Source organism: Diabrotica virgifera, chromosome 1 (assembly GCF_917563875.1).
Source record: "Diabrotica virgifera virgifera chromosome 1, PGI_DIABVI_V3a".
Taxonomy (NCBI): domain Eukaryota; kingdom Metazoa; phylum Arthropoda; class Insecta; order Coleoptera; family Chrysomelidae; genus Diabrotica; species Diabrotica virgifera.
Window position 1 is genome coordinate 57,585,609 of NC_065443.1, and position 13,288 is coordinate 57,598,896.

General features: G+C 32.3%; 1 protein-coding gene across 1 annotated transcript in view; it reads left to right on the forward strand.

The window, feature by feature from the left end:
• Positions 1-13,288, forward strand: part of LOC114328761 (sodium/potassium/calcium exchanger 4) — a 175,860-nt gene that overhangs the window by 87,964 nt on the left and 74,608 nt on the right. Inside the window, exon 4 of the mRNA XM_028277722.2 lies at positions 8,062-8,260. Coding sequence (XP_028133523.1) covers positions 8,062-8,260 — 199 coding nt within the window. The remainder of the gene's footprint in view (positions 1-8,061; positions 8,261-13,288) is intronic.

Genomic DNA, 13,288 nt, shown 5'->3' on the forward strand with positions numbered 1-13,288 from the left:
CAAGAAAAATTGCCCAAAATTGCTGTGAGTGGCGATCTTTGAAAAATCATATTTAGAAAACGGTAAATCCTAATGACCTCTACTAAACACCATTTTAAAGAGAAAATATGTAAGTTTTTTTTCTGTGAAGCAATGTCTATACCTATATGCCCGTGGACAAAAGTTATGGGACAAAAAACAAAATTTCTTTCTGTTGTGTTTCTTCGTGCTTTTTCTTTTGAATATATTTTTGTAAAAAAAAGTATCTTTGACTTTAAAAACTTATATTTAGATAAGAAATTTAACCAGGAACAATTTTTATGTAGACGTGTTTGTACCAAAAGTGCATAGAACTCACCCTAATGTAACCTGTGCCCAGGGACTAATTCACCTATTTCTCAAAAACGCACCCCTTTAAATGGTAGCACTCCGCGGTTTTTTCATATATAGAGATTCATTGACCATATGAAATAATAAAACCCCGTTAACGTTGTAGTTCCTTTCTATAGTACATAATCAATAGCCTATTATAGCTTTGCCTGAGGTATGTGCTACGTTGTCTGCCCCATAAAGATTTTTCTGTGATATCTCGGACTATTTTTATTTCACACGTTTCCATCAGTCTTTTTGTCCTTGTGGTGTCAGGTGTTGTTTCGCAGTGTAAGTCATAATCGGTCTAACTACTGTCCTATAAATCTTTGGCGTTGTTTCTGTCCGTAGATGTGTGTTGCACCAGATAGTGTGATTAAGACAGCCTGCTATTCTGTTGGCTTTGTTTATTTGTTGGGCAACTTCCGCTTCTGTATCTCCATAACTGTGCATTAGTACTCACAGGTAGCTGATACTTCTTTCTTGCTGGATTATTTTGCTGTCCACTTCCAGCTTGCACCTTATTGGATATTTAAAGATTACCATACTTTTTGTTTCATTTGGTGCTATTATCATATTGAACTTTCTTGTTGTTATATTAAATTGATGTAAAAGTCTCTGAAGGTCATTTTCACTCTCTGCAATAAGTATGACATCATCGGCCTAGCATACTATAGAGATAATTTCTTCAGCCATTCTGTACCCTATACTCAGGTTTTTGACTTAATGAATAATTCCATCCATGATCAGGTTAAACAGTAGCGGGCACAATGAGTCTCCTTGACATAAATATGTTTCTTTCCGCTGGCGTCGGATGTGTTAGTTGATTATTAATTCCGGCCTGTCTGTTATTTCTGCTGTACAGGGTGCAACAAAATACAGGTCATAAATTAAATCACATATTCTGGGATCCAAAATAGTTCGATTGAACCTAACTTACCTTAGTCCAAATCTGCACCTAAAAGAAGTTACAACCCTTTGAAGTTACAAAATAAAAATCGATTTTTTTCAATATATCGAAAACTGTTTGAGGTTTCTTATTAAAAACGGACATGTGACATTCTTATGATAGGAACATCTTAAAAAAATTATAGTGAAATTTGTGCACCCCATAAAAATTTTATGGGGGTTTTGTTCCCTTAAACCCCCCAAACTTTTGTGTACGTTTCAATTAAATGATCGTTGTGGCACAATTAGTTAAACACAATGTTTTTAAAACTTTTTTGCCTCTTAGTACTTTTTCGAAAAGTTAGTTTTTTTTTGAGATATTTGGAATATTTTGTCAAATCCACCACATATTTGTGTACTGTCAAGTACGATTTTAGAGACTTAGTAATAATATGAAAATTTATTTATAAAATTATAGTTTGAGGTATACTTTGAAAAATATTAAAAAAGAAGCCACATTTCGATAAAAGGTGCCTTATCTGAAAAATACTAAGCGGCAAAAAAGTTTTAAAAACACTGTGTTTAACTAATGGTACAGAAATAATAGTTTAATTGGAACGTACACAAACATTTGGGGTGTTTAAAGGCACAAACCCCCCATAAAATTTTTATGTAAACATATTAAAAAAGAAGCCGCATCTCGATTAAAACTGATTTTTCCAAAAAGTACTAAGAGGCAAAAAAGTTTTAAAGACATTGTGTTTAATTAATGGTACTACAATAATAATTTAATTGGAACGTACATAAAAGTTTGGGGGGATTTAAGGAAACAAAACCCCCATAAAATTTTTATGGGCTGCGCAAAATTCACTATAATTTCTTTTTAGGATAGCCATGCCATAAGAATGCCACATGTCCATTTTCATTAACAAATCTCTAATAGTTTTCGATATATCGGAAAAAATCGATTTTCATTTTGTAACTTCAAAGGGCTGTAATTTTTTTTGTGTGCATATTCGTACTAAGGTAAGTTAGGTTCAATCGAACTTTTGTTGGTCCCAGAATATGTGATTTAATTTATGACCTGTATTTTTGTTATACCCTGTATATATTTTCGATAATTTTGATAATGTCTGATTGTATGTTTCGTTTATGTAAGACATGAATTACGTTATTCAGCTCTACACGGTCGCATGCCTTTTGTATGTCTATGAAGCAACAGTAAACCGAGACGTTGTATTTTAGTGATGTTTCCATGACTTGCCTGACGACAAAAACTGCATCGTTACAGGATCGTCCGGATCTAAGCCTCGTTGTTCATCTGCTAAATCTATTTCGTTGTTTGGTGGTTATGAATTTTGTGGTCAATTTCAGAGCAGTACTCAGAAGGTTTATTCCTGTGTAGTTTTCCGAATTTTTTGTACAAGTATCCTTAGTTATTCAGTTAATGTGTTTCCACCGTATTTCAACATTTTGTATTTTGTTTGGAATCTTTTCCGGTCCTGAAGATTTACGCTTTTTCAGTTTTTCTAATGCTTTAGTAATTTCCTCCGTTGTGACGATTACATTTTCGGTTGTTATCACTGGAGTTTCTGGTAAGGTCTGGTCTTCGCCTTTCTTACCACCATAGGTAGTAAGGTCTTACCACCAATTGCTAGAAACTAACGAGTCTTTCCTGATTTAAAACGAAGAATAAATTAAATACTAAAACTTATGCCACTAATGCTTTTAGGTTAATTTTCTGATACCAATATTTTACAATATACAGGGTGTATCATTAACAATGTCCAATCTCTGAATTGTAGATCCTAGACCTCAAAATATTACGATTGAACCCAAATCACTTAAATTAAATATGGCTTCTTACTGAGTTACAGGGTGTTGTATTTAAAAATTTAAAAAATATTTTTATCCAGTACTTTAAAACTATTTGACATATCCTAATCATTCTTGGCAGAAAGTGTGGCTACTTTACACCCTATTAAATTATGATAAATAAACGTTTCTAGCTACTACCAGAGGCATACAACAGGGGATAGTGAATGGTTGACCCTTCCCAAATTCTACGCCACTGAGAGAAATACTATTTTAGCACAATTTTTCGATTCTCCAATACTTTCTACGTAAATAGTGTACTCTTTATTGGTAACACTAGTCATTAGTTTTCGAGATATTTGAAGTTAAAACTGTAGCGACAAAATACATTAATCAAAATAACTGTTTCGTTTTATGTTTAACTTCAAATATCTTGAAAACTAATGACCTTATCGTTACCATTCAAGAGTACCTATACTATTTACATAGAAAGTATTTGAGAATCGAAAAATTGCGCTAAAATAGTCATTCGTCCAGTGGCGTAAAATTTGGGAAGGGTCAACTATTCACTATCCCCTGTCGTACGTCTCTGGTAGTACATTTATTTATCTCAATTTATTAGGGTGTATAATAGCATATCTTCTGCCAAGTATGATAAGGATACGTCAAATAGTTTTAAAGTACTAGGTAAAAATGTTTCTAAATTTTTAAATATAACACCCTCAGTAAGGAGAGGGAATTTTACAATTTATAATTCATGTCCCATCTGCGGTAAAGTTCTCGTTGGAACTTTACGGTGCTGAGCAGATGGGACGTGAATTATAAATAATTGTAAAATTCGCTCATCTTCTTTAGTCTCAGCATCCGTTATGGCTTGCAAATTTTAGAAGCCTAGGAGGTGTAACCAGAGAAGGTTCCCATTGTTTTCAATCTGGTGTGATGTGGAGTAATATTTTTGGTATTATTTTATGTGCTATTAGATTGAAAACTTAGTCTTTAGTCACTTATATTTAAATTTATTTGAATATATTTAAATGGATAAATATACATATATTTACAGATTGAAAATCGTAAAGTCAAAAAGATGTAAAATGTAATTTGTAATACAATTGTATTTTAATTCCATATTTAGAACACACTCGAAGCAGTGTTTTTGGATATCTTACAATCACAAACTTTGCTTAATTACTTTTTGTTAATTACTTCTTGATTGAACAAGCTTTTGTTTTATTTGGAAAAAAAATATGAATAACTATATTTAAGGATGCATTTTGATACCTTCATAAAGAAAAAAACCTCAGGAGCTTATACTATATATAATACAGGATGAGAACAAATGCCCAGGTCAAACAGATGTATAGGGCTGGCGAAGTAGTCCAAGAGATTAAATACCAAGTCTAAGATAGGCAGGTCATATTCAAAGACTCAAGAGGTAAACATATGGGAAGATTTAGGAACAATGAGGCTGCCCACTGAGCCAAATATTATGAACGACCGATCGAGATGTAGTGCGACGACCGGGTTGTAGTGCTACAAGAAGAAGAATAAGTATTTTTATAATGTAAATAAGGGATCATGAAAAGAAGTATCCATTCTCAGATATGGTCTCGAGGTAAGAAAGTACAAAACTCAAAGAAGTACCACAAAATGTATATATTAATAAAATGGTCATATCGTCGCCTTAATACTATAACTTGATAACTCGAAATTAGTAGTTTTGAGATAAACGAGTTTAACCCTGCTGTCCTGTTCGGGTCTATTTGACCCAAAAAATAATTTATTTCTTATTATGGTGTTTCGTGACTTTATTACCTAATATGAGGTCTTTTAATTGCATATGAGATAAACAATCAACTTCCTGATTTTTTTGATAAAAATGAAATTGTTACCTAGGGTACGTTCGGGTCAATGTGACCCACGTATTTAAACCGTTAAAAATTACCTGTGTATGTGTGTTTAGTTGGCAGTATTCTATATTGGCAGTACCTGTGTGTTTGTCAGCCGGATACGTCTGTAAACAAAAACAGGTTTCTGCAAGCTAAAACTTGTAAAATAAACTGTAGTATAGCTGGACGAAGTTGCAAACCAAATTATAAATATGACCAACATGGACAAACAGCATGTCTTTGGAACCAACAGAAAAGACATGAATAAAGTTGTTGGTTTCCAAGCATACATTGGTGTTTTATTTTTAGCTCGAGTTTATAAGTCCCATGGTGAATCAAATAAAAGTTTGTGGAATGAAGATCGTAGTATATTTCAATCAACAATGTCACTTGATATATTTACAAAAAGTTTGCAAGTAATACGTTTTGATAACAAAACTACTAGACAGGATAGGAGACGTTTTGATAAACTTGCTGCAATACGTGAAATTTATGAAACATAGGTAGAAAATGGACCAAAATTTTTTAACTCTGATGAAAATGTAACCTTCGATAAGCAACTAATTGCCTTTAGAGGCCGCTCTCCCTTCAAATGGTATATTCCAAGCAAGCCAGCGAAACATGGCACAAAAGTTGGGGTTTTTTTGTAATTATGAACAGAAAAACTTATTATGCTCTAAAATTGCAGATCTATACAGGAATGAGTATGATGTGTGACTTGAATAGTGATTTGGAAGGCCACAATATTACGTGTAATAACTTTTTGACATCGTAAAATTTAGGACAATTTCTTCTAAAACAAAGTAGATACAATGCCGGGGATTATAAGTAAAATAAACCGGAGCTTTTAGCAAAAATCGCGAATAAAGAAGTTCATAGCTCGTCTTTTTTGCTTCATGCTAGATACCACTGTTGTTGACAATATTCCTAAAAATAATCGAAATGTTGTTTTATCAGTACTTTTCACCATGAATCGATGCATCATGCATCACTTTCATCAAATAAAATAGCCCCAAATTATTTTAGATTACAATTCCAATAAGGGAGCAGTGTATACTCTAGATTAGCTTATTGGCACGTATATATGTGAGAAGAGATAAATCGTTGGCCAATGATTGTTTTTTCTACGCTGCTGGACATTTCTGCCTACAACGGGTTCGTGTTATGGGTATCAATAAATATCCAATGGAATACCAATAAATTGGGAAAACGGCGGATTTTTTCTTGAGGAATTGGGAAAAAACTAATGAAACCAGTCATCATTTCCAGAAAAAATATACCAATAACTAAAGGCTCTCACGAACTGGTAAAAAGGACACGAGCAGGAAAAAGTAGACAAGATGGAAATCCTAGTGAACCTTCTATGAACAATCTAACTCCGCCTGCTAAACAAGCACGCTGTAAACTTGCCCTAAAATCGATAACAAGACTAATTTTATGTTTTATATATTACAAACATATTTGGAAAATCCATCCTTTTTATTACGGTCCCAGTTGTAAACTAAATTAAATTTTTGTAGATATTTGTTACTAGGCCTTTTTGAAAGAAAAAATGCCTTTTATTTTTGTTAATAAGGTTTAATTTACATGAACAACATAATGTTTGTTTAATTAACCATAATTTCTTGTTAATAAAGTTTTATTTATCACCAATAGCTTATTTTGTTTCGATTAAGGAGCGTAAACCATGGTTGGGTCATATTGACCCGAACAGTACATTTGTGTACTTGACTCGAACGGGACAGCAGGGTTAAAGATTTTAAAGATATTTGTGCTGCTACCATGATGTTGGTAAATATGGAATTCACTCTGCGGCTCTAAAATACTGTTCCTTAACTTTTTGGCAACTGATCTATTTAGGAATATGGTGTAAATTTGTTTTCCAATATGGAAAAAAACATGAAAAATTAAAGTTATCAACTTTTAGCACTACCATAATGTTAACATTTGGTAATGTCGCATGTTGTGCTAAGTCGCATATAAGTGAACTTTTTAACACAACTAATATTTTAAACATTATTTTGTTGAAAATTATCCCTCTGCCATGGGGGTTGCCAGATCTGCTAACAATTCTCGAATTCTTGCATTAAAATGAACCGAATAAACAGATAGCAATTATGGGGTAAGTTCAATGGTTTCAGAGAAACACGTGCTAAAACTAGATAACTCGAGTTATCTAGTTATAGCATTCAGTGTATGTCGTATTCACGACTATTTCGATTAAATAATAGCTTGATAACTTATCTTGTCAAGTTTTAGCACTGAATATTAGTGGCATATGAGTTTTATCAACTTTCGTCAATCATAAATAAATACTTAACCCGTTTGAAGTGAGCTATCAAGTTTTTACACAATATGGAGGCAAATAAAATACATCTTGTGAACTAGTTATCTCAAAAACGTCAATTTTGGAGTTATCAAGTTATAGTACTAAGGCGACGATATAAGAAAGCGTTTCGGCTCTGCACGAGCCATCAACAGCTTAAAAATACAGGAGCAAAGGCAAAACTGACCAGACCAGGAAGGAGGAAGAATCTACTAGTTTACATATTTACGGTTCTCTAAACTTCATTATTAGAGTTTTTTATTTTTTATATGTTGTATTAGGTTCGCAAGATGGTTCCTCCCAACGTGGAAGTCTTAAAGATTTTTTTTTAATTTTACATTCAAATTAACTAAATGGTAATACAACATATAAAATATAAAAATCTCTAATAATGAAGTCTATAGAACCGTTAAAATGTAAACTAGTAGATTCTTCCTCCTTCCTGGTCTGGTCAGTTTTGTCCTTGCTCCTGTATTTTTAAGCTGATGATGGCTCGTGAAGAACCGAAACGCGTCCTTATATGACCATTTTATTAATATATACATTTTGTGGTACTTCTTTGAGTTTTGTACTTCCTTAAATATGGGATGTTTTTTTATTAAATGCTGAAATGAGAAATTTAATATCCAAATGAAAATTTAAGCCAGATTAGGGGATTTAAAGAAAAATTGCGTATCCGGAAATGGCCTCTATATTTTGTAATTTCGAAGATACTAGTCGTAGATAAAACAATATATTTTATTTTTATTTTTATTTAATGGTATTTTCGTATGTTTAAACATAATTATTCATTTTTAGAGCGGTGCGAAGATAGTCCCATTGGATTGGTGGCCCCTCACTAGAGATTGTTTAGCCTACGGAGTTACAGTTTCCATTTTAATTTGTATCATTCACGATGAAAGAGTGGAATGGTATGAAGCATTGTGCCTCGTCCTCTTGTACACAGTCTATATATTTATCATGTACTTTGATAAGAACATCCAAAATTGTGTCAGAGGTAATAGAGAGTTTACTTTATTTTATAGCATACGCTTGTATTCACTATTTTTTGAGCTTATAGATTATTGTTCACACTTATTTCCAGACATATTTAGCTGTGTTGAAAATGATATGTTGTAATGATCTAAGTATTATTTTGGACAAATCTTTGTTGACTAAAGCTACTTTTCCAGAACAAGAAATAGCAAATTGTTTATACATTAAATCGACATATTACTTATTAAGTCAATAGTGAAAGAGTAGCGCATTTGTTTTGTTGCCGAAAAAGCCCGATGACATTACCTTTAAATCTGAAATAGATTAGCTTCCTTAAGGAAGCCACACACCAAAGGAACATGAAACGTAAAACATGAAACATGAAACGTGAAACACGTTTCATGAAAATTAAACACTGCTAAACAAATAGAAGTCCGCATACCAATGAAACGAGTGTGATTCATCGGAGTGAAACATTTTTATCTTCGGAAGGATGCACACCATAGAAACATGAAACGTGAAACACGTTTCATGGAAATAAAACATTGCTAAACAAATAGACATTGCCCATCTATGAAACGAGTGTGATTCATGCCCATAAAACATTTTTATCTTCTTGAAACGTGTTTCATGAAATAGGTCGTGTTCTATTTTTCGGTTTCAGTTTCGTTGTTTTGAATAATTAATTACGTGGGTAAAATGAATGCCGCTAAAGAATTTAATATTGCATTGGTTTCTGTGGTGGACCAGAACGAAGAGTTTTTCCAGTTTTCCCATTAATAAAGAAAGTGGTTTTCTGGGAATCCTACACACACTATGCCCCTTATTAAAATGCTTCATATATCATTTTGTGCAAGTTCCTATTAGCCATGCATGGACATCAAAATCGATTTCCTGGTGCAACCGCTGTAGCCAAAAAAATAAAAATAAAACGGGGGGTTGAAAAACATTTTTTTTTTCGCTTTTTGACTCATATGGGCCTATATTCCATCAATGGGGTTTTTCATAAATATATATGGTTATTGCAACATCCCTGCGAAAACTACCCCTACCCCTGAAAATAAGTTTGGCGAGCATGTTTTTACGATTTTCTCATTACCTATATATTTTTTTGAAACAAAACTTTACAAAATTAAAACCACTATTTGTTCTACAACTACTGTGATTTTTTGAATAAGCAACCGTACGGTACAGTGGCGTCGTAAACCTCAAAAATGCTTTGGCGGGCTCCAGTTGTTGTTTTTTTCGTCACCTATTCATTTTATTGATAACATACCTACTTATAACAAGTAAAAGAAAACACTGTCTGCTACACATTACGACCTATACATATTTTACTTTCTTTGCAGCCTAAAGTCACATTGGTGGCCCAAAGTCAATTTTTGCACATTTTCTTTATTCCATTCTTCTCCTATTTTTTGAGTGGTTCCAGGGATGCGTTATACAAATTTGTAAATAACACTTGTACATGGGTAATAGCTAAAAGTTTTTTACGCTACCATAAGCGGTTCAGATGGTATAAAAAGGGGTTTTTTAAGAATTAATACCCTGTAATTAAAAAATGGGAAATTATTCTTAAATGAAACCTTTACCAAAAAATCAGCTACTTATTTTGTAAACAATTGCCGCAGAGTTTCTTCTTGATTTCCATGACAGATAGGGAAAAATAAGTTTTCTTTTAAAACATCTTCTTTTAAAACTTGTCAACTTTGGGGCGCCATCCCCGCTAAACGGTGGGTGATAGACATATACTGTCGCAGAATAAATTGTAGGAAATACACTCCTCTTCATATTTCTATTAAGGAATTTTTTGCAAAAACGTACAGGAAGGGCTACGTTTCGCAAAAACCACAAACTACCCCCTTTAAAGGGATGACAATGGGTGTTTCGGGGTGAAATATTTTAAGAAAAAGTTATTCTCATTAAAAGCACCCCTTGATATACCAGAAAAAATATAAGACCAGACTTGTGTCGAGTTTGCGAAGTTCAACCTCTGCTTCCTACACTATATAACATGAAACGGTTTCGTTCTTCACAATTTATTTGTTTCATGTTTCACGTTGTATGTTTTATGTTTCACGTTTCTTATGCGGTCTCATTAAAAAGTAATAAAAGAGCCCGACATCAACGAACACGCCGTCACTTTCCGTTGTCGTCTATACAAATTTAGTTTTGTTTCTTCGAGTAGTAATATCACATGAAATCACTTTTTTCACAATTTATTTGTTCCATGTTTCACGTTTCATGTTTCATGTTTGTTTAATTTTAATTTCATGCATTTTAATTTTTTAATTTTAATGTTTAATTTGTTTAATTTCATTAATTTTAATCCTGCCTTAAAGACTAATTAAAACCCCTCAAAGTATTCTTCAGACTTGCAGAATGCTTGTACGTTAGAGCATTCTTCAATTTTGACAAATAATGTAGAATTGAAATTCTACAACAGAGGTTGTAGTAGGGTGAATATTTTCTTTAATATCTGGTTACACCAACAGATCTTAAGCTTAAGACGTGCCTTAAGCTCCGCTTACTAAATATAGGCGTTGCACCATTGAGTCTTAGATCAATTTTCAGCTTGCCACAAAGGACTGCCAGGTGGATTTCATCTTAAACTTCGTCTCAGTTAAGATGTGGTCAGATAAGAATCGAAAATTATGGATCTATAAGCTGAGCTGGGCTAAGCTGGGGCTTAAGATTTGTTGATGCAACCAGGCATTAGTCTCTCTTCTTCAACTATTTTTCGTGCTATCCTGAATGTAGGTCTCTTCCAATTGCTTCCATGTTCCTCTATCTGTTATCAATCTAATCCATTATAGCAGAGGATACGATATAAGGTCGAACTGCACCGATCTGTTTAATGGAAAAAAATTATTTTATATGTAAATTAGTATGTTCAACATTATAAAAAAACAAGGGGTGCCTGATATAATACTGTTCTGACTATAATTAATTAATAATTAAACAATGATTTTTTTTTACAAATTTGACTGACGTGTTTAACAAAAAAAATTAACACTATCGGTAAGTGCAAATCCTATATGATATGTAAAAATAGGGGTGCCTGTAAAAAGCCTGTTCTACATGAGGGTTGCCTAATTTTTAAAATTTTACAGCGTCTACTTATGGATAATTGAACATGTGTAAAACTTTGTTATTACTAATTTTACGAAACAAGTTATTCTTTATAAAAAGTTCTGCATGATGTAAATCCTATGATTCAACCATCAAATGTCAAATTTTGTCAATCTTATACGAGTTATGTCAAAAAATGTTAATTTCGGTTAAGAGTGACTTCGACCTTTCGAAAATTGTTATTATAAAACGGTATTAATAATCAAAAAATATGTTTTAGTGCGGAATTACATCATTATAATTAAAAACAAATTTGCAAATTTTTCTGAAATTAGATTCTAAATTCCATTTTTATTTTTTACAAGTAGGATAACTCTTCTATTATCAATTTTGCGAAAAAAAGCAATTGTTCATAAATAGCTTTGAATTGTCTAAAACCTAAGGTGCAGCCATCATCAACTTTATATACTTTATACGATGTATATAAAAAAAAATTGAATTTCGCTCCGGAGAAAAGTTATTCAGTATTAAATATATGTTGCAATATAGAAGAATATCCTTATAATTTGAAATATTCTGAAATATATAAAGGTATAAAAAATCTCTTAAGCGAAAGTCATTGGCAAAATCGGCAAACATGGCAAAATTGGCAAAAAGGGAAAATCGCTGCCAAAAACTCGCAATATATGTATACAGTGATGAGCGTGCTAATAACCGGCAAAATAGCGCAAAAGATGGAAAACATATTAAATTGTGAGATAAAAGGGAACAAAACTAGTAGAGTTGTTAAATTTAGCGATAGTTACTTATAGATATACATTATATTGATTTTTCCCACCTTTAGACGTATCAGAAGAGTATGTCAACTAAAATTGTCACTGTGACAGTGGCATTTCTCAAACTCGTCCGATACGTCTAAAGGTGGGAAACAATCAATATAATGTCAGTCTATAAGATACTATCGCTAAATTTAACACCTCCACTAGGTTCACCTCTTTTTATCTTACAACTTAATATGTTTTCCATCTTTTGCGTTATTTTGCCGGTTATAAGTGCGCTCATATACCGGGTGTCCAGTTATATTTTCCCCCATTTTAACTGCCTATAACTTCTAAACGGCTCAAGATAGAAATATGCGGTTTTCGCTGAAATGTTTCATTTTAATAAAAGTTTTGTCTGAATGGATTAAATTTTTTATATCGCTTTCAAATACGAAAAAAAAATGGCGGATTTTTGAAAAAAACTTTGTTGACTTTTTTTTAATGGAACACCCAGTATATTTTTTTGTAAATTGAAGGAAAGGTCATTCACCTATCCAACGATATAAAGTTTTTCAAAATCGGTTGTCAAATGACTAAGTACTTAATTTTTAAAATGAGAGGTGCAACTCTCTAACTAAGCAAATTGATATTATGTTATGTGATTTCCACATTGCATCTCTCATTTTAAAAATTAATTGCTCAGTCATTTGACAACCGATTTTGAAAATTTTTATATCGCTAGATAGGTAAATGATCGTTTTTTTCAATTTTTTAGGTAAATGGCCATTTTTCATATCGCTTTTAAATAAAAAATTGCGTATTTTTGAAAAAAAAAACGTTGTTGACTTTTTTTATCAAAACAGCCAGTATATTTTTTTGTGACTTGAAAAAATGATCATTTACCTATCCAGCGATATAATTTTTTTTTAAATCGGTTGTCAAATGACTGAGAAATTAATTTTTAAAATGAGAGATGCAATGTGAAAATCACAACATAATATCATTTTGCTTAGTTACATGTTATTTAGGTATGTGATATCCACGCTGCACCTCTCATTTTAAAAATTAATTACTCAGTGATTTGACAACCGATTTTAAAAAACTTCATATCGCTGGATAGGTGAATGATTGTTCTTTCAATTTACAAAAAAATATACTGGGTGTTCCATTAAAAAAAGTCAACAAGGTTTTTTTCAAAAATCCGCCATTTTTTTTTC